Raw genomic sequence first — 27,978 nt, forward strand, 5'->3', positions numbered from 1 at the left:
TAGTGTTACATCTGAAACTGATGGTGGGTGAGGCTGGTCCTGAGGCTAGTGCCAGCCCACTGGTGGCTGGAGCCAGGTTCCAATGACGCTGCTGGGGATTCCAGGACCAGTGCTTGTATACTGGTGTGAGGGCCTGGGTCCTAGGCCCTCTGGTGGACAGAGACGTGTCGTGGCGAGACTCAGGGCACAAGAGGCCTGCTGGTGAGTGGGCTGTGTCCCAGCTGGGCTACTTGCTTGACTTGGCCTGAGGTGTCCCAGTACTGGCACTCATAGACTGGTGGGCACAGCCAGGTCCTTTTGCTAATAAGTTAAAAGGAAGATTCCAAAATGACACTTACCAGCACCAGTGGCCTTGAGATAGAACAAATTCCTGAAACATCTGCCACAAGTGTGTGTCCCCAGTTTCCGCCTGCCTCTCGGAGGCTCTCCAAAATTAGCTGGTGGGTCTGACCCATGCGCCTTTCAAATTATTGCTTCTGTCCTGGGTCCCAGAGTGTGTGAGATTTTGTGTGCACCATTTAAGAGTGGAGTCTTTATTTCTTACAGCCCACTGGTTCACCTGAAAGAGAGCACTGCTGGCCTACAAAGCCAGAAGTTCTGGGGACTTGTCTTCCTGGTGAGGAAGCCCAATGTGGGGTTCAGATCCCTTGCCCCTTGGGGAGAATCTCTACAGTTATAATTATTCTCTTGTTTGTGGGTTGCCCACCTGGAGGTAAGGGTCTTGACTATATTGCATTTCCACCTTTCCTTCCCATCTTGTGGTTCCTTCTTTATATTTTTAGTTGTAGAAGATCTTTTCTGCTGGATTCTGGTTGTTCTCATCAATAGTTGCTCTGTAAATATTAATAGTTGTATTTTTGGTGTGCCTATGGGAGATGAGTTCAGGGTCTTCCTACTCCACCATCTTGACCACATCCATTTCATTTCTTTCATCAGTGTTTTGTAGTTGTCAGCATACTGAGCCTGCAATTTTTTGTTTGATATGTAAATATTTAAATTTTTGGAGCTATTATAAGTGGTATAATTTGTTTTCAGTTACTAATATAAAAATATTTAATTGATTTTGTATGTTTACCTTATACTTGGTAAAATTCCTTAATAGTTTTATGGTACAGCCAGATTATTTGTTTTTTAGCCATACTATTTTTAAGAAATCACAAACTAGGAATAGTTTTACAAGTTCATTTTTGCTGTTTTAGATGAAATGTCAAATCTTAACTCTTGAATGAGATGAATTTTTCTTTTCCCCACTTTCCTTTAGCAGTATACATGCTTAATTATCTTTATTAGTAATTAAATATTTGTATGGTCTGGTGATGGAAGCATCAACCAAAAGAGCCTAATTTCATAGATTCTAGTTTTTTTTTTTCTCCTTTTGTAATTAAATAACAGTAACATTGACTCAGAGAAGGCAATGGCACCCCACTCCAGTACTCTTGCCTGGAAAATCCCATGGACGGAGGAGCCTGGTAGGCTGCAGTCCATGGGGTCGCTAGGAGTCGGACACAACTGAGCGACTTCACTTTCACTTTTCACTTTCATGCATTGGAGAAGGAAATGGCAACCCACTCCAGTGTTCTTGCCTGGAGAATCCCAGGGACAAGGGAGCCTGGTGGGCTGCCATCTCTGGGGTCGCACAGAGTCGGACATGACTGAAGCGACTTAGCAGCAGTAGCAGCAACATTGACTAGTTTTAAGAACAATTTTATTTCTAACAGTAAAAATCATGATTTTTAATGGGAGAGTATATAATTTGGATAGTTTTGAGTTTTTCATATGGTATATCTTTTATCTATAATAACTGTTCTGTTTCTTCTCTTTTTCCTCTCAGGTATTGGGAGAGTTGCTGCTACATCATTAGGAAATTTAGCTAACCATGGTTCTGAAGATTTACCCCTTCCTCCTGGCTGGTCTGTGGACTGGACAATGAGAGGGAGGAAATATTACATAGATCACAACACAAATACAACTCATTGGAGCCATCCTCTTGAGCGAGAAGGACTTCCTCCAGGATGGGAACGAGTTGAGTCATCAGAATTTGGAACTTATTATGTAGATCACACAAATAAAAAGGCTCAATATAGGCATCCTTGTGCTCCAAGGTAGAGTATTGACTATTTTAACCCTTTTGTTTGGAGATTGTCTAATGTTAGATTTTGAACTTACATTTTCATCAAAGAGAAAAGTGTCCTGATGTTTGATTTGAAAACTATCTTTCACAGCTTCTGGACTTATGTTTAGTAATGAATGACTTTAATAATTAAAAAACTTTTTAAATAAACCTCAAAAACAGGATCAATATTCTTATGATCAGGTTCTGTTTTAATATGCTAGAATGTTTTTATTAAAGATACCCAGAGATTGAAATAAATAAAACTCATCTTTTTACATTTAAATTTCTTTTAAAATACAGACCTACCTTTGAATGTGTAGACTCTACTTTTGAATTATAATGATGTCTTGTTGTTTATTCAGTTTACAGATATTTTATGTTCTGTTTCTTAACTGTTGCCAGGTAAGAAAGCAAAAATTGAAACTGTCCAGAACATCTCAGATCTGTTTGATAAATATAGCCAGTGATCTTTTGGGTTATTCTGACTGATGCTGGCCTATCAGTAGATTTCACTGATAGCCAGACTTCTAGCCTTTGAATTCTGTAGCCAGTTGTCAGATATGGCTGTTGAGCACTTGAAATATGATTAATCCAAGTGGAGATGGGTTATACATGTAAAATACACACTGGATTTCAAAGTACATAAACTGTTTAGTAATGAAATTGTAAATGTTTGCAGTTAACGACATTGAGCTCTTAAGAACTGAGCCTTAAAATTAAAAATGGGTAGAATATCATCAGCATGTTGATAGCTGTTGCTAGCAGAGCACAAATGTTTGGTTAGAGCATACTTTTGCATTTTTTAGAACCATTATAATTATTTTGAAAATACATTTTAATATTATCACCCAGAAAACTAAGCTTTATCATTATTGTGTTGTTTTAATCATTTTACATGTTTGGATTTATTAATTCAACTTGGAAAAGCAGGTTTTTTCCAGTGATTCCATTTAGTGGCACTCATTCAGTGTTTATTGAACAAGTGACGTTGTTTTCCCTTCAGAAGAGCCAGATTCAGCACTCTGCATTCGCCAAGCTCTGGCCCTTCTGCCTGCTGTCCCCACCATCTCAGGCAGGCTGCTGCTACTCTCCTTGGCTTCTATTTTCAGGCCTGTGACATGGGGATGATTTGTCAGTTGTCCCTCCCACCTGATCACAATTCTTAGCCAAGGGCAGGGATGAGTCCCACTTATTTACTGCTGTGTCTCCAGCACCAAACACAGAAATTCACACAGGTAGATGTTTGTTGAATGAATAAATGATAGAAAATGATAGAAATGCGCCCCCTTCCCTGCCAAAAAAAAAGACAGCAAAATGTGGTTACAGTTTGATGTCACCAAATGCAGACTTTCTGGTCCATAGCAAAGTTTGAGTGTATAGTGAGCTTAGTTTTCTGTTTGTCATCATTAATCTTATATTGTAGAATTTAATAGTTTATAAAGCAGTTTTACAGTTTGCCTTTCTCAGCAGCTCTGTAGACTTTAAAAAGGAGAGAGTAAACACCTTTAATCTCAGATAGGTAGTATTAGTAGCTATTTGATTGTCTGTAATATGCTAATTCTTATACATAACTCTTTATTATACTAGGCCATTTAATCCTTAGAACAGTCATCTCTGGTATGAATTTATTCCAGTTTTACAAATCAGGAGGCTAAAGTTTAGAGTAGAGAAGCAGTATTCGTCTACATTCACACAACTTGTAAGTGGCCAGTTTGACTTCAAAGCCTCAGTTCTTTCCCACTTCTGTTCTTTCCCATCCAACTGTGCTATCAAGGAATATTTCACTTTGCACCTATTTATGAAAGAGTGGAAGATAAAATTCAGTACCATTTGCACACTGATCTTTAAATTGTTAACTACAGTGTAATCCAACACTTACACTTTAGTCCTAGTTTAGTACTGGAATGACCTTTTCTGATATACACATAAACGTTTATGTTTGGAGGTAGGCTCTAACAGTTTTGCCTCCAAGTCTGGAATAGGCCAGTTTGCTCTCTCAGAATTCAGTCTTTCACCTTCAAGTGGTTCCTTGAACCTTCAAGCTTTCCTTAGCATTTTCCCATGAACAGCTCTCACCCCACCTTGCTGTTCTCCCTCCTTCCCCCAACACGTATAGGCTGTTAGAAATAATTGAAAATGTGGCCTTTTTTATTTTAAAGTCTCTGATTTAAAACAGGCTCTAATCAGCTCTAACTCCCTTACGCTCTTGTAAGGTTGTAAAAGTGGAAAGGAAGTGGTATAGTTAGGTGGATAGTTCAAGCACAGTACTCATTACTACTTTAACATCTATTCCATACTGGCTTTTCAACCTAAAGAAGAAAGAAAATATCCATTCTTAACTTTGAGAAAAATTATCACCTTTTCCAATATAAATTTATAGCTAATTACTTAGTTATTACTAAAATTTATGATTCTAGTTTTAAGCCTCCTTATAAAGGTTATAACTTAGCTCTGAATTTTTTTTATAGCCTCCTTTGATGTTGCCCTTGAAAAGAATAAATATCAGCCAGAAGAAACCTCTTAAAAATATGTAAAGATTAGCTTCAGTTCACTTCAGTGGCTCAGTCGTGTCCAACTGTTTGAGACCCCATGAACTGCAGCACGCCAGGCCTCCCTGTCCATCACCAACTGCCAGAGTTCACCCAAACTCCTGTCCATCGAGTCAGTGATGCCATCCAGCCATCTCATCCTCTGTCGTCCCCTTCTCCTCCTGCCCTAAATCTTTCACAGCTCTAGAGTCTTTTCTAATGAGTCAACTCTTCACATGAGGTAGCCAAAGTACTGGGTTTCAGCTTTAGCATCAGTCCTTCCAAAGATCACCCAGGACTGATCTCCTTTAGGATGGACTGGTTGGATCTCCTTGCAGTCCAAGGGACTCTCAAGAGTCTTCTCCAACACCACAGTTCAAAAGCATCAATTCTTCGGCACTCAGCTTTCTTCACAGTCCAACTTTCACATCCATATATGACCATTGGAAAAACCATAGCCTTGACTAGCCGGACCTTTGTTGGCAAAGTAATGTCTCTCTCTGCTTTTGAATATGCTATCTAGGTTGGTCATAACTTTGCTTCCAAGGAGTGAGCGTCTTTTAATTTCTCTATATATCACTAATGACCTATAAGTTTCCAAGAGAAGGTGAATTTTACTTCCCCTATAGTATAGTTTAAAAAAAAAAAAGGTGGTAGAAGTTTGGGCAAGAGGCACTTGGAAAAACAAATAGTATTCTTATACTTCTTGTTTTATTTAGGGCCATTATCCTAATGCACATTGATTCTGTTTTCTTAGTGTACCTCGGTATGATCAACCTCCTCCTGTTACATACCAGCCACAGCAAACCGAAAGAAATCAGCCCCTTCTGGTACCTGCAAATCCTTACCATACTGCAGAAATTCCTGACTGGCTTCAGGTTTATGCTCGAGCCCCTGTGAAGTAAGTGAATTTACAGCACAGATTTTTGTTGTGAGTGGAAGGCTGAAGGGAGTCTCTGGGCTGCTTAAACCACACAGCACTGTGTTTTTTCTCAATGATATTGGGCTTTTATTTTAAAAAGGGATACCACAGCTTATAAAGTTTAAAAGTCATTGACTAGAAATAGAAGTTTTACAAACATTTATTGCATCTTCACTTTCTGTTAATGTGCAGACCTAGGCTGTTACATAGAGATGCAGTGAAAAGCTTACCTTCTCGTACGGGTAGGATAACTTGCAAATAAGTGATACAGTGCCTTGTGATAAAAGGAAGGACCTGGGTAAGTTCTAGGTACATAGGTGAACCCAAGCAGGACACAAGGGTGGTGAGGAAATATGTGTGGTGACTCAGGTTCTGGGATGAGATGATATGTGTTCATTGATACCTTAGCTTTGTTACTCTGGGCAGGGTGCTTAACTTAGTTTTGTCCTCTGTTAATTGGAGATAGTAATAGTATCTACTCTTAAGTTTATTAAGTATTCAGTAAAATAATGCATCTAAAATATGTGTTACAGTGTCTTGCACATTAAAAGAACTCTCAGTAAATGATGACTGTTATTTTTGCACTAAAGGTATAGGATAGTGGTTAAGATCAGTCAGGAAGGAAACTATCTGGAAGGAAAGTGTGATTTCTGTCTCCATTACCTACTAACTGAGTGACCTTGGGCAAGTTACTGAACTTAGTTCTAAGTGTTTTTACTCTACTGAAACAGAGGATAGTAATTTTATCTACCTTACGTAATGTAGTGAAGCTTAAGTGATTATGCAAAATGGTACAGCAGCTAACTTGAGTAAGCCTTAGTAGTAGTTTATTGTTATTATGAGTGAGCAAGGAAAGCTGCCCCCAAAAGGAAAATATATGGGGCTAGTTTTTAAAGATGGCTATGAGTTTGCTAGGCTCATAGCAATTGAGGATATTTGTAGGGTAGTAGGCATTGGCACCCCACTCCAGTACTCTTGCCTGGAAAATCCCATGGATGGAGGAGCCTGGAAGGCTGCAGTCCATGGGGTCGCTAGGAGTTGGATACGACTGAGCAACTTCACTTTATTTTTTCACTTTCATGCATTGGAGAAGGAAATGGCAACCCACTCCAGTGTTCTTGCCTGGAGAATCCCAGGGATGGTGGAGCCTGGTGGGCTGCCGTCTCTGGGGTCGCACAGAGTCGGACACGACTGAAGTGACTTAGCAGCAGCAGCAGCAGGCAATGTTCAGGGCTTCCCAGGTGGTGCAGTGGTAAAGAATCTGCCTGCTGATGCAGGAGATGCAAGATATGTGGGTTTAGCCCCTGGGTCAGAAAGATCCCCTGAAGGAGGGCATGGCAACCCATTCCAGTATTCTTGGTGGGAAAATTCCATGGACAGAGAAGCCTAATGGGCTGTGGTCCATGAAGTCCCAAAGACTCGGACGTGACTGAAGTGACTGAGCACACGAGGCACTGTTCAATATAATCATGAATAAATGAAATATTTGCCTCAGAGAGCTCTCTTGGAAAACAGAAGCACTCAGATCTAATCCAGTGTGATAAAGATCAGTGACTGATATATACAAAGTGCTGTGATTTCAGAAAAGGGGATGTTTGAAAGTATTATAAATAGTTACTGATAATGCATTGTTTCCTGAACCATCCTGTGCTAAACTTTCTCTCTATATGTTCTCTCATATAATCTTCCCCAAACCTATTTTATAGCTGAAAATAACTTAGTCTATGCTAAGATCATACACATATGAAATGGTAGATTTCAGACTTTTATCTAATTCCAAAGTTCATACTCTTAACTTTTGTTGTTATTATTTTATTTAATAATTATTATCATTTATTAAGTATTAAATTTCTGGTACTTTGCTAGGTATTTTACATATAATAATTGCATGTGTAGAGCTGTTGAAAATTATATAAGGTAACATTTTGTAGCCTTACTCTTTTGCATTTCAAAAACCAAACTACCAGCATAAAATAGGCCAAAGAAGAGTTTTAGAAAGTTTAGGATAATTAGAATGATTACACAATGAATTTGGAATTCAGTTCAGTTCAGTCGCTCAATCATGTCCAACTCTCTGTGACCCCGTGAAACGCAGCATGCCAGGCCTCCCTGTCTATCACCAACTCCTGGAGTACAACCAAACCCATGTCCATCGAGTCACTGATGCCATCCAACCATCTCATCCTCTGTGGTTCCCTTCTCCTCCTGCCCTCAATCTTTCCCAGCATCAGGGTCTTTTCCAATGAGTCAGCTCTTTGCATCAGGTGGCCAAAGTATTGGAGTTTCAGCTTCAACATCAGTCCTTCCAATGAACACCCAGACTGATCTCCTTTAGGATGGACTGGTTGGATCTCCTTGCAGTCCAAGGGACTCTCAAGAGTCTTCTCCAACACCACAGTTCAAAAGCATCAATTCTTCGGCGCTCAGCTTTCTTTATAGTCCAGCTCTCACATCCATACATGACCATTGGGAAAAACCATAGCCTTGACTAGACGAACCTTTGTTGGCAAAGTAATGTCTCTGCTTTTGAATATGCTATCTAGGTTGGTCATAACTTTCCTTCCAAGGAGTAAGTGTCTTTTAATTTCATGGCTGCGGTCACCATCTGCAGTGATTCTGGAGCCCCCAAAAATAAAGTCTGACACTGTTTCCACTCTTTCCCCATCTATTTCCCATGAAATGATGGGACCAGATGCCATGATAGTTTTCTGAATGTTGAGCTTTAAGCCAACTTTTTCACTCTCCACTTTCACTTTCATCAAGAGGCTTTTTAGTTGCCCTTCACTTTGTGCCATAAGGGTGGTGTCATCTGCATATCTGAGGTTATTGATATTTCTCCCAGCAATCTTGATTTCAACTTGTGCTTCTTCCAGCCCAGCGTTTCTCATGATGTACTCTGCATAAAAGTTAAATAAGCAGGGTGACAATGTCCAGCCTTGATGTACTCTTTTTTCCTATTTGGAACCAGTCTGTTGTTCCATGTCCAGTTCTAATTGTTGCTTCCTGACCTGCATACAGATTTCTCAAGAGGCAGGTCAGGTGGTCTGGTATTTCCATCTCTTTCAGAATTTTCCACAGTTTATTATGATGCACACCATCAAAGGCTTTGGCATAGTCAATAAAACAGAAATAGATGTTTTTCTGGAACTCTCTTGCTTTTTCCGTGATCCAGCAGATGTTAGCAATTTGATCTCTGGTTCCTCTGCCTTTTCTAAAACCAGCTTGAACATCAGGAAGTTCACAGTTCACATATTGCTGAAGCCTGGCTTGGAGAATTTTGAGCATTACTTTACTAGTGTGTGAGATGAGTGCAATTGTGTGGTAGTTTGAGCATTCTTTGGCATTGCCTTTCTTTGGGATTGGGATGAAAACTGACCTTTTCCAGTCCTATGGCCACTGCTGAGTTTTCCAAATTTGCTGGCAATTTGAGTGCAGCACTTCCACAGCATCATCTTTCAGGATTTGAAATAGCTCAACTGGAATTCCATCACCTCCACCAGCTTTGTTCGTAGTGATGCTTTTTAAGGCCCACTTGACTTCACATTCCAGGATGTCTGGCTCTAGGTGAGTGATCACACCATCGTGATTATCTTGGTCGTGAAGATCTTTTTTGTACAGTTCTTTTCTGATTTTATCTATAAAGCTGACATTGGTCGTGAAGATCTTTTTTGTACAGTTCTTTTGTGATTTTATCTATAAAGCTGACATCCTTTTGAAACTTACTACTACTCTTCTGTGTTTTTGATGGGCTTCTCTGGTAGCTCAGACGGTAAAGCGTCTGCATACAATGCGGGAGACCCGGGTTTGATCCCTGAGTCAGGAAGATCCCCTGGCGAAGGAAAGGGCAACCCACTCCAGTATTCATGCCTGGAAAATCCCATGGACCGAGGAGCCTGGTGGGCTACAATCCATGGGGTCACAAAGAGTCGGACACGACTGAGTGACTTCTGTGTGTGTGTGTGTTTTGTGTATTCTTGCCACCTCTTCTTAACATCTTCTGCTTCTGTTGCTGCTGCTACTGCTGCTAAGTCACTTCAGTCATGTCCGACTCTGTGCGACCCCATAGATGGCAGCCCACTAGGCTCCTCTTTCCCTGGGATTCTCCAGGCAAGAATACTGGAGTGGGTTGCCATTTCCTTTAGGTCCCTACTATTTCTGTCCTTTATTGAGCCCATCTTTGCATGAAATGTTCCCTTGGTATCTCTAATTTTCTTGAAGAGATCTCTAGTCTTCCCCATTCTGTTTTCCTCTATTTCTTTGCATTGATCGCTGAGGAAGGCTTTCTTCTCTGTCCTTGCTATTCTTTGGAACTCTGCATTCAAATGGGTATATCTTTCCTTTTCCCCTTTGCTTTTCGCTCCCCTTTTCACAGCTATTTGTAAGGCCTCCTCAGACAACCATTTTGCTTTTTTGCATTTCTTTTTCTTGAGGATGGTCTTGATTCCTGTCTCCTATACAATGTCATGAACCTCCGTCTATAGTTCATCAGGCACTCTATCAGATCTAGTCCCTTAAGTCTAGTTCTCACTTCCACTGTATAGTCATAAGGGATTTGATTTAGGTCATACTTGAATGGTCTAGTGGTTTTCTCCACTTTCTTCAATTTCAGTCTGAATTTGGCAATAAGGAGTTCATGATCTGAGCCACAGTCAGCTCCCGGTCTTGTTTTTGCCGACTGTATAGAGCAGAATTCTCCATCTTTGGCTGCAAAGAAATAATCAGTCTGATTTCGCTGTTGACCATCTGGTGATGTCCATGTGTAGAGTCTTCTCTTGTGTTTTTGGGAGAGGGTGTTTGCTATGACCAGTGCATTCTCTTGGCAGAACTCTATTAGCCTTTGCCCTGCTTCATTCTGTACTCCAAGGCCAAATTTGCCTGTTACTCCAGGAGTTTCTTGACTTCCTACTTTTGCATTCCAGTCCCCTATAATGAAAAGGACATCTTTTTTGGGCGTTAGTTCTAGAAGGTCTTGTAGATCTTCATAGAACTGTTCAGCTTCTTCAAGTCTTAACTGGTTGGGGTGGTCATTTACTATGAATTATTTATTTTTGGCCAACATAAACATTCCCTTACATCTATTTCAGTCTTCTCAGTTTGTAAATTCATGGCTGTTGATATGTGGCCTGATGCAGAGGTAAGATGATATTTCAAGGTTTTGGTCTAAAAGGATCAGTTTTTTCCTCTGTAAGTCAAATTTAAGCCTTGTTAAGTGTAATGTTTAAATAGGTTCTAATTATAGATATTATTCTACAAAGTATAAACAGTGTTTGTCACAAGTCTGGTTTTTATTTGATTTGAAATTCTGTAGACATTTATCCATAGAAGTTAAGGTTTGGTGTCTGAGCTCACCTCCAGAAGCCTTTTTATCTTACAATCCATATAGTGTAGAAATGAGATGAGGAGAGATGGCAGACTTGTCTTCCCCTTTTCCCTCTCTTCTTTCAGTCTTGATAGCACTGACTACTGCTGCATATAGCCTTTGTTCATATGCTGATCCTGTCATATATAATGTGTACATATATTTCTGTTTCCGTAAGTTTGGAAGAATATGTGCCTGTTTACATTTGTTGTTTCTGGGAGTTGATAAGGTTGAGCAGGGTTATTCTTTCTATATTGTTATGTCTGCTCTATAGCAATTGTTAGAAATAGCTAAAAAGCTTTCCTTTTGAGGGGAAAAAGATGGTACTTAAATGGAATGCTTTGGTTCTTACGGGGAAAAAAAAAAAAAAAACTTCCAAAGGTTATAGTCTCTTTCAACTCTGGTTCTTTGAACTAGCTATAAAACTATAGGAAATTGGTAGCTTGATAGGGATTGCGTTGAATCTATAAATTGCTTTGGGTAGTATACTCATTTTCACTATATTGATTCTTCCAATCCATGAACATGGTATATTTCTCCATCTATTAGTGTCCTCTTTGATTTCTTTCACCAGTGTTTTATAGTTTTCTATATATAGGTCTTTAGTTTCTTTAGGTAGATATATTCCTAAGTATTTTATTCTTTCCGTTGCAATGGTGAATGGAATTGTTTCCTTAATTTCTCTTTCTGTTTTCTCATTATTAGTGTATAGGAATGCCAGGGATTTCTGTGTGTTGATTTTATATCCTGCAACTTTACTATAGTCATTGATTAGTTCTAGTAATTTTCTGGTGGAGTCTTTAGGGTTTTCTATGTAGAGGATCATGTCATCTGCAAATAGTGAGAGTTTTACTTCTTCTTTTCCAATTTGGATTCCTTTTATTTCTTTTTCTGCTCTGATTGCTGTGGCCAAAACTTCCAAAACTATGTTGAACAGTAATGGTGAAAGTGGGCACCCTTGTCTTGTTCCTGACTTTAGAAGAAATGCTTTCAATTTTTCACCATTGAGGATAATGTTTGCTATGGGTTTGTCATATATAGCTTTTATTATGTTGAGGTATGTTCCGAACCCCAGGGTTAGTAGAAGGAAAGAAATCTTAAAAATTAGAGCAGAAATAAATGCAAAAGAAACAAAAGAGACCATAGCAAAAATCAACAAAACCAAAAGCTGGTTCTTTGAAAGGATAAATAAAATTGACAAACCATTAGCCAGACTCATCAAGAAACAAAAGGAGAAAAATCAAATCAACAAAATTAGAAACGAAAATGGAGAGATCACAACAGACAACACAGAAATACAAAGGATCATAAGAGACTACTATCAACAATTATATGCCAATAAAATGGACAACGTGGAAGAAATGGACAAATTCTTAGAAAAGTACAACTTTCCAAAACTGGACCAAGAAGAAATAGAAAATCTTAACAGACCCATCACAAGCACGGAAATCTGGTCAACCACTTGTAAAAGAATGAAACTAGACCACTTTCTAACACCATACACAAAAATAAACTCAAAATGGATTAAAGATCTAAACGTAAGACCAGAAACTATAAAACTCCTAGAGGAGAACATAGGCAAAACACTCTCCGACATACATGACAGCAGGATCCTCTATGACCCACCTCCCAGAATATTGGAAATAAAAGCAAAAATAAACAAATGGGACCTAATTAACCTTAAAAGCTTCTGCACATCAAAGGAAACTATTAGCAAGGTGAAAAGACAGCGTTCAGAATGGGAGAAAATAATAGCAAATGAAGCAACCGACAAACAACTAATCTCAAAAATATACAAGCAACTCCTACAGCTCAACTCCAGAAAAATAAACGACCCAATCAAAAAATGGGCCAAAGAACTAAATAGACATTTCTCCAAAGAAGACATACAGATGGCTAACAAACACATGAAAAGATGCTCAACATCACTCATTATCAGAGAAATGCAAATCAAAACCACTATGAGGTACCATTTCACACCAGTCAGAATGGCTGCGATCCAAAAGTCTACAAATAATAAATGCTGGAGAGGGTGTGGAGAAAAGGGAACCCTCTTACACTGTTGGTGGGAATGCAAACTAGTACAGCCACTATGGAGAACAGTGTGGAGATTCCTTAAAAAACTGGAAATAGAACTGCCTTATGATCCAGCAATCCCACTGCTGGGCATACACACTGAGGAAACCAGAAGGGAAAGAGACACGTGTACCCCAATGTTCATCGCAGCACTGTTTATAATAGCCAAGACATGGAAGCAACCTAGATGTCCATCAGCAGATGAATGGATAAGAAAGCTGTGGTACATATACACAATGGAGTATTACTCAGCCATTAAAAAGAATACATTTGAATCAGTTCTAATGAGGTGGATGAAACTGGAGCCTATTATACAGAGTGAAGTAAGCCAGAAGGAAAAACATAAATACAGTATACTAACGCATATATATGGAATTTAGAAAGATGGTAACAATAACCCGGTGTACAAGACAGCAAAAGAGACACTGATGTATAGAACAGTCTTATGGACTCTGTGGGAGAGGGAGAGGGTGGGAAGATTTGGGAGAGTGGCATTGAAACATGTAAAATATCATGTAGGAAATGAGTTGCCAGTCCAGGTTCGATGCACGATGCTGGATGCTTGGGGCTGGTGCACTGGGACGGCCCAGAGGGATGGTATGGGGAGGGAGGAGGGAGGAGGGTTCGGGATGGGGAACACATGTATACCTGTGGCGGATTCATTTAGATATTTGGCAAAACTAATACAATTATATAAAGTTTAAAAATAAAATAAAATCAAAATGTTAAAAAAAAAAAACTGTAGGAAATTAACCACTTAAACTTTTTTCAAATAGATCAGAACTTTCCCAGAATGGGCCAGTGAGAAGAGTTTATTTATAAGTCCTGTTTAAGCAGTAAAGGAGCAAGTATTCCTTTACTGCTTAAAACAAGAGGTCTAGAAACCTTTTAGTTGATGCTAAATTTTTGTCTCTGAAGAGGATTAGAAGTGGTTAATATTGTCTGTCAACAAAAGATGAGTTGTTATCTATGAATTAGATAATGGAGAATCAATTACTTATCTCATCCCAGAGGTTTTAGCCAAAAAATTAGCTTGTTTCTTCTTCTTGTTTAACAAACAATGGACATCATCTAGCTTTCTAAAGTGCTTTAATTCTATCTCTAGCAGTAACTTACCAAAGTAATGTTTGTATATACTTCTAGAACTGGCTTAGAACAGATAATATTCTAATTATTTATTGGTTTAGTAAAGTTAGGTTTCTAAGTTTGATCATAGAAGTCTGTAATGTATTACGTAATTGTCAGCAAGCTAAACTATAGGAGAATATTAAAAGATTTAATCTTTAACAGGAAAAAGAACATCAGGAACATGTTTACTTTGTTATTCCTCACACGCCCCCACCCCAGTCCCCAATAGTTTGTGGCACAGACTATTTTATTCCTGTGTCTATGATCCTGCAGTATCACTGTTGACTCACTTCTGGGTATAGGAGGAAAGGGAGTGGGCATTCTGTTACATAAGGCAGGCACAGGGAACTTGGGCTATATACCATACCTGGGGCCTGGAATAGCAGTACTTTCTGGGCTCCTGAAGGCAGCATCCATTGGCGTGTGAACCAGGTTTTTTGGTAGCATTACAGCAATTGCTATTTGTGTATATAGGCTATTTATAGTACCGTTTGAATAGAATACTGATGTAGGTAAAATATAGCAAAAGAAAAGGATACTGGAGTAGTTTACATCCTATTTTCTGAATGATTTACCTGTACAGAGTATAGTGGCCAAAAGTTAAACTGAAGCAGGTTATTTGGCTCATTAAGAATAGGAATTACATACATTTTTTTTTCTTTAAAAAATTAAATAGCAGGCATAGGCAGAGGGAAGTCACTATACAGAAACAGCAGGGGCAAGGATTTGGAATGGAAATTGACAGATTGCATACTTTTATTATTTATGGTTTTCCTTAGAGTGCTTTTTCTTCTTCCCAGAGTATTTTCACTAAATACTCTTGATTTTCTTGCTTCTACACAAAATCCTATTCTTGATGCCAAATGCTGAGATGGGAAGTCAGAAAGTTATCTGAAGCTTTTTTCTTTATAAAAACTTGAATGTGTATACAGAATGATGTTGTTTACTTGCAAAATTGGGTCTGACTCTTTTACGACTCCATAGACTATAGCCCGCCAGGCTCTTCTGTCCATTGGATTTCCTAGACAAGAGTATTTAAGTGGGTTGCTGTTTCCTTCTCCAGGGGATCTTCCCAACCCAGGGATCAAACCCACATTGCCTCCATTGGCAAGTTGGTCCTTTACCACTGAGCCACGAGGGAAGCCCAAACATGTCTTAAAAACAAGTTTGATATTTTCTAATATTACTATATTTATTCTTCTCCCTCCTTTTTCTTTCTATAAAGTATCCAGATGATAAATGAGCTTTAACATGCTTATAGTTCGCCTGGCATAAATTTAAGCATCTTGAATCAGTAGACATTGCTGAAATGCCCCTTAGCTATGAAATTCAGACTTAAGGAGATTAAGGGTTTTTGTTGTTGTTAGGAATTATGAATTTGTTTCAAACAAATAAGTGAAATCTTAAGCTACATGAATGGCAGAGGTTCTAGGAAATACCTTACAACTATTTCTTCATGGAGACTTTGTATTTTTTGTAGTATTTCTCCAATTTGGCAAATAGTTGGCAAATAGTTTCTTCATGGAGACTCAGTATTTTTTGTAGTATGACTCCCAATTTGGCCAACAATTGGAGTTTCCGTCTAAAGAGAATATAACTTATTTTTTATAAACTTAGCTTTCTGCTAAGTTTATCTGTTAGTAAATTTGCTGTGCTCATTAATTAAATTAATAAATTTGGGGTCCAAACTATATTTACCTTGTGATTTTGTGCTTCTGGTATTCTGGTACACATACCCAAGTTGCATAGAAAGGTATGTCAACATGCCAAGCACAGTACGTGGCTCATAGTGGCTGCTTTATGTTTGTTTGCTGTTTCCCTTTTTAAAAAAAAAATTATATGATCCCCTTGGAATAAGATGATAAATTAGTTACCAAAGAATCATTGGGTAGGAAATGTTATAAATTATTAAGAATAAATTTATTAGAATTTACAGTTAAAGTTCTTTCCTGTCTGTTCTGCAGTATGATTTGAGAAATATAATATATAGGTATATGCTTTGCTCTAGTTCTTTTTCTAGTCTCAGTAGGTATTAATCATTCAGAACTATTATTCTCATACATCTTGGTCCCTATTGTTTTCTACCTTTCTGATCTTTTAGTCACTGAACAATTTTATTTATTTATATATATATATATACACACACACATATACACACACACATATACACACGTATATACATACACACCTCTATAGGTTTCATCCATAAAATAAGATGATTGGATTAGAATGCTGTCTTCAGGTCCCTTTCAATGCAAAGTGTAAATTACCACTTTAGTAGATTGTTGTATACTTCGTCGCAGTATGTGATGTACTTACCCATTGAAAAGGGACGAAAAGCCTTCTGAAATGTATATAAATGTAAACTTACATGAGTCCATCCCCATATCATGCAGTCTTCTACAGTCTTTATTCTCATTCTGAAAAGAGCTGTTCTTTCCTTTTGGCTTGAGTTTTTCTGTTTTTTGTTGTTGTTTGTAATAGCGTATACGCAGCCTCAGGATTATGCAGCCCACTAATGATGGTTCCTTTTCATTTGTTTACCTGCTTAGTTCCTTGTTTGCTATAGTGAACAGTATACCTCAAAAAGCTTTATCAACACTAATGACACAAATGATCTTGCCTATTTTTTTGTACTGTTCTTTGAGGGACAGTATGGTCTAAAGTATTCTTACCTTCCTGACAGTTAACTTTGGATGAACTTAAGAACAGCATGAAATGTGTTCTTCAAAATTACAGAACCACAGTGATTTGAAATCAGTGTTCACTATTACCTAGTGTTAATATTAGAATAACTGATACATAAGATGAACAAAATAGGTATTTTTAAATTGAAATGAAGTAATATTAGCAGATTTTTCCTCTTCCTAAAAAAGTGTATTTAACTAGCAGATAATAACTTGGTTATTTTTAATTGAAGTTTGTGGTTTATTAATTACAGTAAAATTGGTACTTATAAAATAGACCAATTTACTAATATAAATATATATTTATGTATATGGTGTGAACATATGTCTGATTGTGTTTTAAAACAGATACGACCATATTCTGAAGTGGGAACTCTTTCAGCTGGCTGACCTGGACACATACCAGGGAATGCTAAAGTTGCTTTTCATGAAAGAACTGGAACAGATCGTTAAAATGTATGAAGCCTACAGACAGGCTCTTCTCACAGAGTTGGAAAATCGTAAGCAGAGACAGCAGTGGTATGCCCAGCAACATGGCAAGAATTTTTAAGTTAATTTTTTAAAAACAAAATTTAAGTTTTTTAAGGGCTTTAAAATATTTTCACAGATTAAAAAACTGCAAATACTTTGGTTAATAAAGGCAGCTTACTTTTTGGAAATTATAAAGTTCTAATTTTACATGTATTTTGTTATTAAAAATATTATTTTATTGAGAAAAAATGAGTTTATCACTTTAAGGGCCAACAATGACACTCTAAATGCTGTATATCTGAAAACTGCTTTGCATATTCTTGATGGAGACAAATGTCATTTAACCAGATATTAAATAGGAAATGATCAGTTGGTAGACTATCACAATAGTAGTACCTTTCTTTAAAAAACAGAGAAAGAGATAATGTATGCAGTATTTAAAAAGCGTTTACTGCTGTAGTATGGAATATTGTCTGGAATTGGATGGTTTAAGTATTACCATTGTGTAGTTCAAAACAAAACAGGACTTGGAACCTTTATTGTGATACATTTTTATATATAATATATAGGGTTACTCTGCCCTGCCCCCAGCTGTAAAGAACTGTTTTAAAACATGTTGGGAAAATATTTTTTTGGTATGAAAGGGTGAAGGACCTGTAATGTTTCAGGGATAAATTTAGGTAAAAGGCTCCAGCCTGTGTGGGAAAGTTGTGTACAGTACTCAAGAGTTGCTAATGTTACTTCCTTCCTTTGGGCCAGGGCTCTTACGGCATTTAGTAACATGGTTCTGATAAGACTGAGGTCGCTTCCCAACAGCATAGCACGCTGCCATCCTAAAAGACTGGGTTGAGCTGCCAAAAATGACAATCAGGGATTCATTAAGAAATCTCGGTCATTAAATTTGACTGTATGTATTTTTTAATCTTCTAAGAGTTTGTCACAGAAGTTTAAAAGTTGGCATTTTCCTCCCAACTTATTTGCCTTTTGGTTTAGTAGTTATTAAGACACTGTTCATAACTAGCACAGTACATTTGACTGCAGGCAAATTTATGGCACAGCTAGCCTATAAATCTCTACAATTCTGTGAATTTCAACACTTGTTGAAATAGCTGTTCAGTTATATTTACACATGTTGTAAATATGTAAATAAATTTTTAGTTTAGGTAATCTTTCAAAATATAAAGTTCTAGTTAGATATCGATGAATATGAATTATTGATAAAATGTTGAAAATGTTAAATGTTTGGTTTTATATAACAAGCTTATTAAATATATTTTTGTGGAAACTAAATGTGTTGCATTTGAGTCCATGTTTTATGCATAATGCTTACAAAGAGTCTACTTTTCCATTCAGCAGGCCCATAGGCAAAGGAAGCAGAATGAAAGGGGTATCCAAAAATGAAAATAGGCCAGTGGAATTTTATCAGTGGGAAAAGTTATTTCTCAGGCCATGTGATCAAACTTGGCTAAGATGTGAGCTTATATATCTTATGAACTCTCACATACTTTTCCATCTTTACTCTTTACTTAATATTACCATTTCATTTAACTAAAGCTTAGCTATTTCTAAGAAAGTTATAAATTACTCTGTTTTAGAGCTCCTGGATAAGAGGCATTACTTTTTTTTTTCTTTCATTACTACACATTTTTATCCTCTAAAAAGTATGAAATTCCACTACAGATTTTAGTAATTAGAAATACAATATAGAATCACTGGTTTAAAAGAACTGGAAGGTACCTAAATGGGATCAGCATACATATGTTAAAATGAAAAGCTAAATCTGTAATGGTGTCAACATTAGAGAAAATGCATTTTGAATTTAAAAAAGAGATAGAAACTTTTCCTCTTCTGTATCAGCGCCTCCCAAACATTTCCAAATTCAGTTGTTTTTAATCTTAGGAACCAGAATAAACTTTAATAATAGTTCACATGTTAAAAGAATAAACCTATGATGAATACATATCTTTGTGTACCAAATGAAAAAATATACAATGCAGTGAAACTCAAATACATATACAAAGTGATTTTTTTGTGCATTTTTGATCAAGAGGTTTATATTCTATATTAAACAATAATATAAAAGAAGCAATATATAGTTTCTGATAAAGCAACTGAAAAGCTCTCTTAGATGTCTTTTATAATAAAAGCTAATGGTATATGTAAGATGGTATAGGTTGAATCAAGCCTATTGAGCTATGTTTTAACAAATGCCTATGTGAAATAATTTAAAAATTCTTCTGTAGAAATTAAATGAGCATATCCAAATGTGGAGTAATATTACTACATGGTTTAACTATAACCCAGTAGTAGTATTGAGTAAATTCAAGCAGAACACATGTACCATTATCATAAATAGACAAATTCTTTAAATTATAATAGCATATTTGAAGACAAAATCAAGAAACTATACATGTTAACAAATGATATAACCATGCATACATATATCTGCTTATTAAACACTGAAGTAAAAGAACTAAGCTGTTGTGCAGTCTTCAGAGGTGCTTGGCATTCTACTCTGTTCTGATGGAAGCACTTTGTATGTTTGCATGGAAACGTAAAACAATATTTAATTGACAATTTGGTCATGCACCTGTGTTTTTTAAATTTGGGGTTACATTTTCTTCTTTTCTGATTGTTCAGTAGATTCTGACTTTGGTGCAGGAAAAGCTTGATGATACAGATGTCTGTGGGTTGCTGCTGCACTGTAAAGCTTGTATAAAGCCTAGAAATAAAATAATCAAGATTATTTTAAAAAATGATAAAACATTTTATTAAATACATAGATATAAATTTTTTCCTTTTAGTGTAATTTATGGTACTATATAAAATTTAGCATGCTAAATTTGGAATCCTTAGTAATCTGTCTAACATATATACTAATAACTAGTATCTCAGCAGTCAAAAGTATTTTCAACTCTCCAGTGTGTTGATAGTACTACTTATGCAGGTTGATCTCTATGGTAAATGTTCTATCCTCGGATTGCATTTTCTTTTACCGTTCCCACCTTTTGGAGGAGAGCTTCCTAACCACTGTATCCCAGGGATGTGGAAAACTCATATTGTGAATATTATTAGTTTTAGAATAATTGTGGGAGCTCATAACTTGTGATTGCCAATAGCTAATTTATTATACACAGGTAGAATACTTGCTATTGGACCTTCCTGATAGGTTTTTCAGAAAGGGACCACTTTTTATTCTCCATAATTTCCTGATATGATGGGCTTTCTCAAATATGCTCTTTTCCCTTGCTTCCACTAATCAGTTCATAGCTTACAAAACCTTTATTCAGAAACATTACCTTAGAAAGTCTTCCTTCATTAAAACTACCTCTGTCGTTGTTATTTGTCTGTGTAACAGTGTTTGCATCATAGAAATGTTTACATACTGCTTTCTGAAGTGTCCATAAATATTTTTATGTTTTTTTTAACCCCTCACCTAGTTTCTAAAATTCATTACCTCCTCTGACTTTCACATAATGAACACTCAGTTAAGACCAATTTATCTGATGTAATTCTAGAGTCTTTAAAAAGTCTGAATATTTTTAAAGGCTGAATAAAAGCTTGATATCCTTAAATAGAATTTCCAGGAAATTCCATTCATTTTTATCTTTTTGAGTCTATATGGCTATTTTCTTAACTCTGAATTATACCATCATCAATTTACAAATGCATACTGGCACAACCTTAGTTCTATTCTGATTCTAATACATGCAGTTTAATCAATGTTTTCTTAAAAGTTCGTATTTTTTCTTAAGATTTGATTTACAAAGTTGAAATTTATTGTTACTGTTTTAGTAGATTCATTTTACTGAATTTTACATAAAATAATTCCTTGTTGACTTATAAATATTAAATATATCCTTGGTATCTGATTGGCAGACATAACCTAGTTATATATAAAACAGCAGAAACCAAGGAAAGAATTACGTACTGTCACTGTAGTTGCTGAAGATCAGTATTGCTTTCTGAAAGTAATGACCTAAATGAGTCCACAGAAATAACTTTTCTTATGTGAAAATGATTCCTTCATAGAAACTTAGATTATTCCTCAGATACAGACTTTCTGCACATGTGCAGTGGGAGAAATGAACACTAATTTACAGGTCAGGTCCAAGGTATGCCAAGAAAGTTAGTTACACTACATGCTGGCCTGAAACCTGCTTAAAGTGGTACAGTATCTCTTTCAGAAGCCACAGTTCTAAAGGTTGTAGCTCTATTTACTCTGCATTACTTAAGTTTCCTCCAGATTTTCATAACTACTTGTTTCACTGCAGTAGAGCAAAATGCCCAATGTTAGAGCTTAAGATTTTTGAAAATTTCTAAACATTCAGAAGTAAAATATTCCTGATAATCAATTCTTGTGTTTCATATGCAGATAAAATTATATATCATGTTCAGAGTAAATTAAATATTTTAAAACCTCTCTACATTGAGACATCCTTTAATGACTAGTTGGTTCATAAAATAAGACAATCATAATGTTTATAAATATACAAATAGTTCTTAATTTAAGAAAAATTTAACTTACCTCATTTGTACTTCCCTGTGGTAAAGGCAGATTAAAGGGGAGAAAAGAGAAGTATATATCCTGCTTCATTAATAGCACTATGATAATCAACCTTATTTACATTAGTAATTTGAGAGCATTTAGGAACAAATACACCTTGAGAGAGGGGACATGTGTATACCTATGGCTGATTCATGTTGATGTATGGCAGAAACCAACACAACTTAGTAAAGCAGTTACTTCAAGTTAAAAATATTTAGACCATATACCCCTGCAGATTTTTTCAATTTAGATTACGTATTTAATCTGAATCTTCTGAAGGGCCCAATTCTATATTTATCACAGGTTTCAGCATCATATTCTAGGAGGGCTTTGGGATTTACCTTAAATAGCCCCTCTTCATCTTTTGAGGTTGAGGGGCTTTTTGAGGCAGTGGCTCAGAGGATCCAATTTTAATTAATTCTTTTCCAGTAGTGCTACCATTTATCAGTATATATCTCAATTAGATTCTTCAAAGACACACAGTATATCCATCAGTTACAATTTGGTTTTAAAGAATATAAACATACTCAATGCTGAGATAATTGTAGCTATCACTTGCTACCTGCAGACCATAAATATTCACAAGTCTTAACTCCAAAATTTTATGAAGAATCTCAACTTTAGTTTCACTAAATTTATTGAAATTTTCATGTGGTAATTGATACTTCCAGAATGAAAGGTGAGATGATTTTTATTCTCGTGTGTTTATAATTGTTTCCCCTGTCCATAATCAGTTATTTGAACAGCAGACCATGGTGACCCTGGGTTGGTTAATTGGACCATAGAGGACAACTGACCCAGAAGCAGCTGATCCAGAAGTTGACCTGGACTCATTTTAGGGCCTGGTACAAATGAATAGTTTAAAGAGACAATCTGAAGTAATCAGATACTGTGTTGAAAGGTTTTACTAAAAGAGACAGTGATACGACTTCAGATGGTCATTTATATATGCTCCTAACAATGGTTCTATGAAGGCCTACAAGACCTTCTAGAACTAACACCCAAAAAAGATATCCTCTTCATAATAAGGAACTGGAATGAAAAAGTAGGAAGTCAAGAGCTTCCTAGAGTTACAGGCAAATTTGGCCTTGGAGTACAAAACGAAGCAGGTCATAGACTAACAGAGTTTTGCCAAGAGAATGAACTGGTCATAGCAAACACCCTCTTCCAGCAACACAAGAGAAGACTGTACACATGGACATCACCAAATGGTCAATACCAAAATCAGAATGATTATATTCTTTGTAGCCAAAGAGGGAGAAGCTCTATACAGTCAGCAAAAACAAGACCAGGAGCTGACTGTGACTCAGATCATGAACTCCTTATTGCCAAATTCAGATGTAAATTGAAGTAGGGAAAACCACTAGACCAGTCAGGTATGACCTAAATCAAATCCCTTACGATTATACAGTGGAAGTGAGAAATAGATTCAAGGGATTAGATCTGGTAGAGTACCTGAAGAACTATGGACAGGTTCGTGACATTGTACAGGAGGCAGTAATCAAGACCATCAAGAAAAAATGCAAAAAGGCAAAATGGTTGTCTGACGAGGCCTTACAAATAGCTGAGAAAAGAAGTGAAAGGCAAAGGAGAAAAGGAAAGATATACCCATTTGAATGCAGAGTTCCAAAGAATAGCAAGGAGAGATAAGAAAGCCTTCCTCAGTGATCAGTGCAAAGAAAGAGAAGACAACAATAGAATGGGAAAGATCTCTTCAAGAAAATTAGAGATACCAAGGGAACATTTCATGCAAAGATGAGCACAATAAAGGACAGAAATGATATGGACCTAACAGAAGCAGAAGATATTAAGAAGAGGTGGCAAGAATTCACAGAAGAACTATGCAAAAAAGATTTTCATGACCCAGATAACCACAATGGTGTGATCACACACCTAGAGCTAGACATCCTGGAACGCGACATCAAGTGGGCCTTAGGGAGCATCACTGTGAACAAAGCTAGTGGAGGTGATGGAATTCCAGTTGAGCTATTTGAACCTAAAAGATGATGCTGTGAAAGTGTTGCACTCAATGTGCTAGCAAATTTGGAAAACTCAGCAGTGGACACAGGACTGGAAAAGGTCAGTTTTCATTCCAATCCCAAAGAAAGGCAATGCCAAAGAATGTTCAAACTACTGCACAATTGTACTCATCTCACACACTAGCAAAGTAATGCTCAAAATTCTCCAAGCCAGGCTACAACAGTACATGAACTGTGAACTTCTTGATGTTCAAACTGGATTTAGAAAAGGCAGAGGAACCAGAGATCAAATTGCCATCATCCACTGGATCATCGAAAAAGCAACAGTTCCAGAAAAACACCTACCTTTGCTTTATTGACTACACCAAAGCCTTAGACTGTGTGTATCACAACAAACTGTTGGAAATTCTGAGAGATGGGACTACCAGACCACCTGACCTGCCTCCTAAGAAATCTGTATGCAGGTCAGGAAGCAACAGTTAGAACTGGACATGGAACAACAGGCTGGTTCCAAATCAGGACAGGAGTACATCAGGGTTATATTGTCACTCTGCTTATTTAACTTCTATGCAGAGTACATCATGCGAAAAGGCAAGCTGAATGAAGCACAAGCTGGAATCAAGATTGCTGGGAGAAATATCAATAACCTCAGATACGCAGATGACACCACCCTATGGCAGAAAGCGCCTCTTGATGAAAGTGAAAGAGGACAGTGAAACTTGGCTTAAAACTCAGCATTCAGAAAACTAAGATCATGGCATCTGGTCCCATCACTTAATGGCAAATAAATGGGGAAGCAATGGAAACAGTGACAGACTTTATTTTTCGGGGGTCCAAAATCACTGCAAATGGTGATTGCAGCCATGAAATTAAAAGACACTTGCTCCTTGGAAGAAAAGTTATGACCAACCTAGAGAGCATATTAAAAAGCAGAGACATTACCAACAAAGGTCCATCTAGTCAAACCTATGGTTTTTCCAGTAGTCATGTATGGATGTGAGAGTTGGACTATAAAGAAAGCTGAGCACCGAAGAAGTGATGCTTTTGAACTGTGGTGTTGCAGAAGACACTTCAGAGTCCCTTGGACTGCAAGGAGATCCAACCAGTCCATCCTAAAAGAAATCAGTCCTGAATATTCATTGGAAGGACTGATGCTGAAGCTGAAACTCCAATACTTTGGCCACCTGATTCGAAGAACTGACTCACTGGAAAAGACCTTGATTCTGGGAAAGATTGAAGGCAGGAGGAGAAGGTGATGACAGTGGATGAGATGGTTGGATGGCATCACCAACATGATGGACATGAGTTTGAGTAGGCTCTGGGAGTTGGTGAAGGACAGGGAAGCCTAGAGTGCCTAAGTCCATGGGGTTGCAAAGAGTTGGACATGACTGAGCGACTGAACTGAACTGAATGAAACCAAGGGCTTTCCTGGTAGCTCAGCTGGTAAAGAATCCCCCTGCAATGCAGGAGAGCCTGGTTTGATTCCTGGTCAGAAAGATCCCCTGGAGAAGGGATAGGCTACCCACTCCAGTATCCTTGGGCTTTCCTGGTGGCTCAGATGGTAAAGAATCTGCCTACAGTGAAAGAGATGTGGCTTCAATCCCTGGGTTAGGAAGATCCCCTGGAGGAGGGCATGGCAAACCACTCCAGTATTCTTGCCTGGAGAATCCCCATGGACAGAGGAGCCTGGTGGACTACAGTCTGTGGGGTTGCAAAGAGTTGCACACGACTGAGCAACTAAGCACAGCACAACAAAACCAATGCTAGTCAAATGATAGGTTTTAAGTATGAAGTAATCAACAAATACTTGAGTCACAATCAGCTAAATAAAAACTCAACTGTTTTCTCTCAACTTTAGGGATAAGAAAAACACTACCTAATCCATGTATTTTTGAAAAATAGTGAGACATTGACTGGAAAACTATTTCTATAGTTTGTATCTGGCCATCTAGACAAACTCTATATAAAATTCTTAAAGTCATGTTTACCTGTATATTTTACTATATCTAACATAGTGTCTGGCACACAGATGGCATTCAAATAGGTGCTGCATTTAGTTGAGAATTCAGTGTTCATACCTGGTCCCACAAGGCTGCAGCCACTTGGTCTATTACAGCTCCCAGCTCTCGGTATTCTCCAGAGTACCGGATGTATGCCCAGGTGCACAGGGTGATAAGGGTCAGTCCCATTATCATATTGCATAGGCTAGCTATGATGTCCAAACCAATGAATCCAGTCACACCAGCAATCACATATGTGATAAAGATGACAACAAACAGTGTGGCCGGGGTACGAGCTGCATGGAAGATATTTTTGCTATCATTGTGCTTGATATACTGGATGTAGAGTTCATCTATTTCAGTCTCCAACTGTTGCAAGTAACGACGGCTAAATTCCTCCCCACCCATCTTCTTTACCCCTCGAAATAGCTTCACAGATTCTTCCTTAAGCTCCAGATGTTTGGTCTGCAGGTCATTAGGGGCCAGAAATGGTTTGTCACCGCCACAGATCTGTATCAAATAGGAAGTATTATTTATGCAGTGCACAGTAAAACTAGCAACTGTATCACAATTTTGCACTTAGCTAGCTGAATCTGTTAGAACACATTAATAATCAGAAGGAGCCAACATTTTATTTTGTCAACCCATATCTTTCCACACTCCATTTCTATCAGGGGAGACTATAAGTGGGACTGGTAACTTTATAGGCGACATATTAAAGCCTTAATTTTTATTCTCTTTTCAACACAGATTGGAATAGCCATTACTGAGTCCAATTTCCTCAAGGTGAAAAGGTTTCACTGATTTTTGTTTGGAGTCCATACAGTATTTTCTTCAAGAGACTAAATGGAAACATGTTAAATGTTCATGGACCACTTTTTCAACTTTTTTTCAAAAGTTACAAGGGAAATCTCAATTACCCATACCGTTAACTACGGGTGAGATTTAAATATACATAGGAGACTCTCACTCCATTTCCCCTTTAATTATGTCATAAACACCAGACCATATACTATATTTCCCTTGATTCCAAGGCTCTACCAATTTGGGGTGCAGTTTTGATTTTATAACATTTTCAGTGGAAAGAAAACTCATCACATTAATAGATATACACAATAATCAGTAGATGCATCCTAATTTAGAATGTTACTAGTAAAAAGAGGAAATATAGTACTTAGAAATGTTGGCCCTTGTGGTTTATTTGTTTCTAACAACTTTTTATACTTAAGATAGAAATTGGACTTGTGGAATACGGGGAGGTATAGTGGAGAGGGTAGCATGTTATTTTAGCTCTTTAGATCTTACAAATACTGGAAAAATCTGTATTTCTCCACCCCTTTAAAAAGAAATATGTTATAGAGAGAATTCATTTAAAATACATTTAAATTTTGCATATGTCATGTTCTCTTGATTTGTTTTTAAAATACTTGAGGAATACAATAAAAAGAAATGTGATACACATAGGCTGAGAAAGCATAAGTCAGAGCCACTTCTGCATGTGTATACAGTGTGACGTGGAAGAAGAATGAGTTCATGGAAGAAATACTGATTTTACTTAAAACGTGATTTAAAATATTCTTACCTCTTCCATTTTTTTATTGTATGTATCCTTGGCAGTTGCCACGGCTGCTAAATTATTAGCTTCTGCTGTGGCCTTTGGACAAAGTACAAAGTATGATGTAAAATGTTATTAGACTTCCACATATATACACACAACATGCAAGAAATATGCAAAAACTCAAGGTCATCAGATAATTTAAAAAGTGCTGAAATACTTGTGTATCTTCTACATTAGTAAAATTAAAATTTCAAAATGTATAAACTATAGCTTACTCAATAAACCATAGTTCAAAAATGAATTTTCATTTGGAAGATTATTCATCTAAAAAATGATTAAGCCTTTCACCAAATGTGTGTGTATGTGGGAGAATCTATAAATCCAGACACATGGGAAATAATATATACATTTTATATATACTAATGGGCTTCCCAGGCAGCACTAGTGGTAAAGAACCTGCCTGCCAGTGCAGGTAGACATAAGAAACACAGGTTTGATCCCTGGGTCAGGAGACCCCCTTGAGGAGGGCATAGCAACCCACTTGCCTGGAGAATCTCATGGACAGAGGAGCCCAGCAGGCTGTAGTCCACAGGGTCAGAGTTGGACAC

The 27,978-nt window shown here is 37.2% G+C and overlaps 2 protein-coding genes across 3 annotated transcripts in view; one reads left to right on the forward strand and one right to left on the reverse strand.

Moving 5' to 3' along the window:
* SAV1 (salvador family WW domain containing protein 1) overlaps positions 1-18,574 on the forward strand; it is a 30,772-nt gene extending 12,198 nt beyond the window's left edge. Inside the window, exons 3-5 of the mRNA XM_086321592.1 lie at positions 1,832-2,102; positions 5,399-5,542; positions 17,162-18,574. Coding sequence (XP_086177718.1) covers positions 1,832-2,102; positions 5,399-5,542; positions 17,162-17,363 — 617 coding nt within the window. The 3' untranslated portion in view covers positions 17,364-18,574. The remainder of the gene's footprint in view (positions 1-1,831; positions 2,103-5,398; positions 5,543-17,161) is intronic.
* Positions 18,575-19,170: 596 nt separating this feature from the next.
* The window catches only part of ATL1 (atlastin GTPase 1), a 74,173-nt gene continuing 65,365 nt past the window's right edge, over positions 19,171-27,978 (reverse strand). Inside the window, exons 11-14 of one of the 2 annotated variants that reach the window (XM_086321590.1) lie at positions 27,395-27,466; positions 25,891-26,322; positions 21,813-21,827; positions 19,171-20,006 (exon numbers count right to left, since the gene is read on the reverse strand). In XM_086321590.1, coding sequence (XP_086177716.1) covers positions 19,896-20,006; positions 21,813-21,827; positions 25,891-26,322; positions 27,395-27,466 — 630 coding nt within the window. In that variant the 3' untranslated portion in view covers positions 19,171-19,895. The remainder of the gene's footprint in view (positions 20,007-21,812; positions 21,828-25,890; positions 26,323-27,394; positions 27,467-27,978) is intronic. The other variant, XM_086321591.1, reaches the window with a different exon arrangement.

Source organism: Bos grunniens, chromosome 10 (assembly GCF_055505025.1).
Source record: "Bos grunniens cultivar Pamir isolate PY7600 chromosome 10, Bosgru_T2T1.0, whole genome shotgun sequence".
Lineage (NCBI taxonomy): Eukaryota > Metazoa > Chordata > Mammalia > Artiodactyla > Bovidae > Bos > Bos grunniens.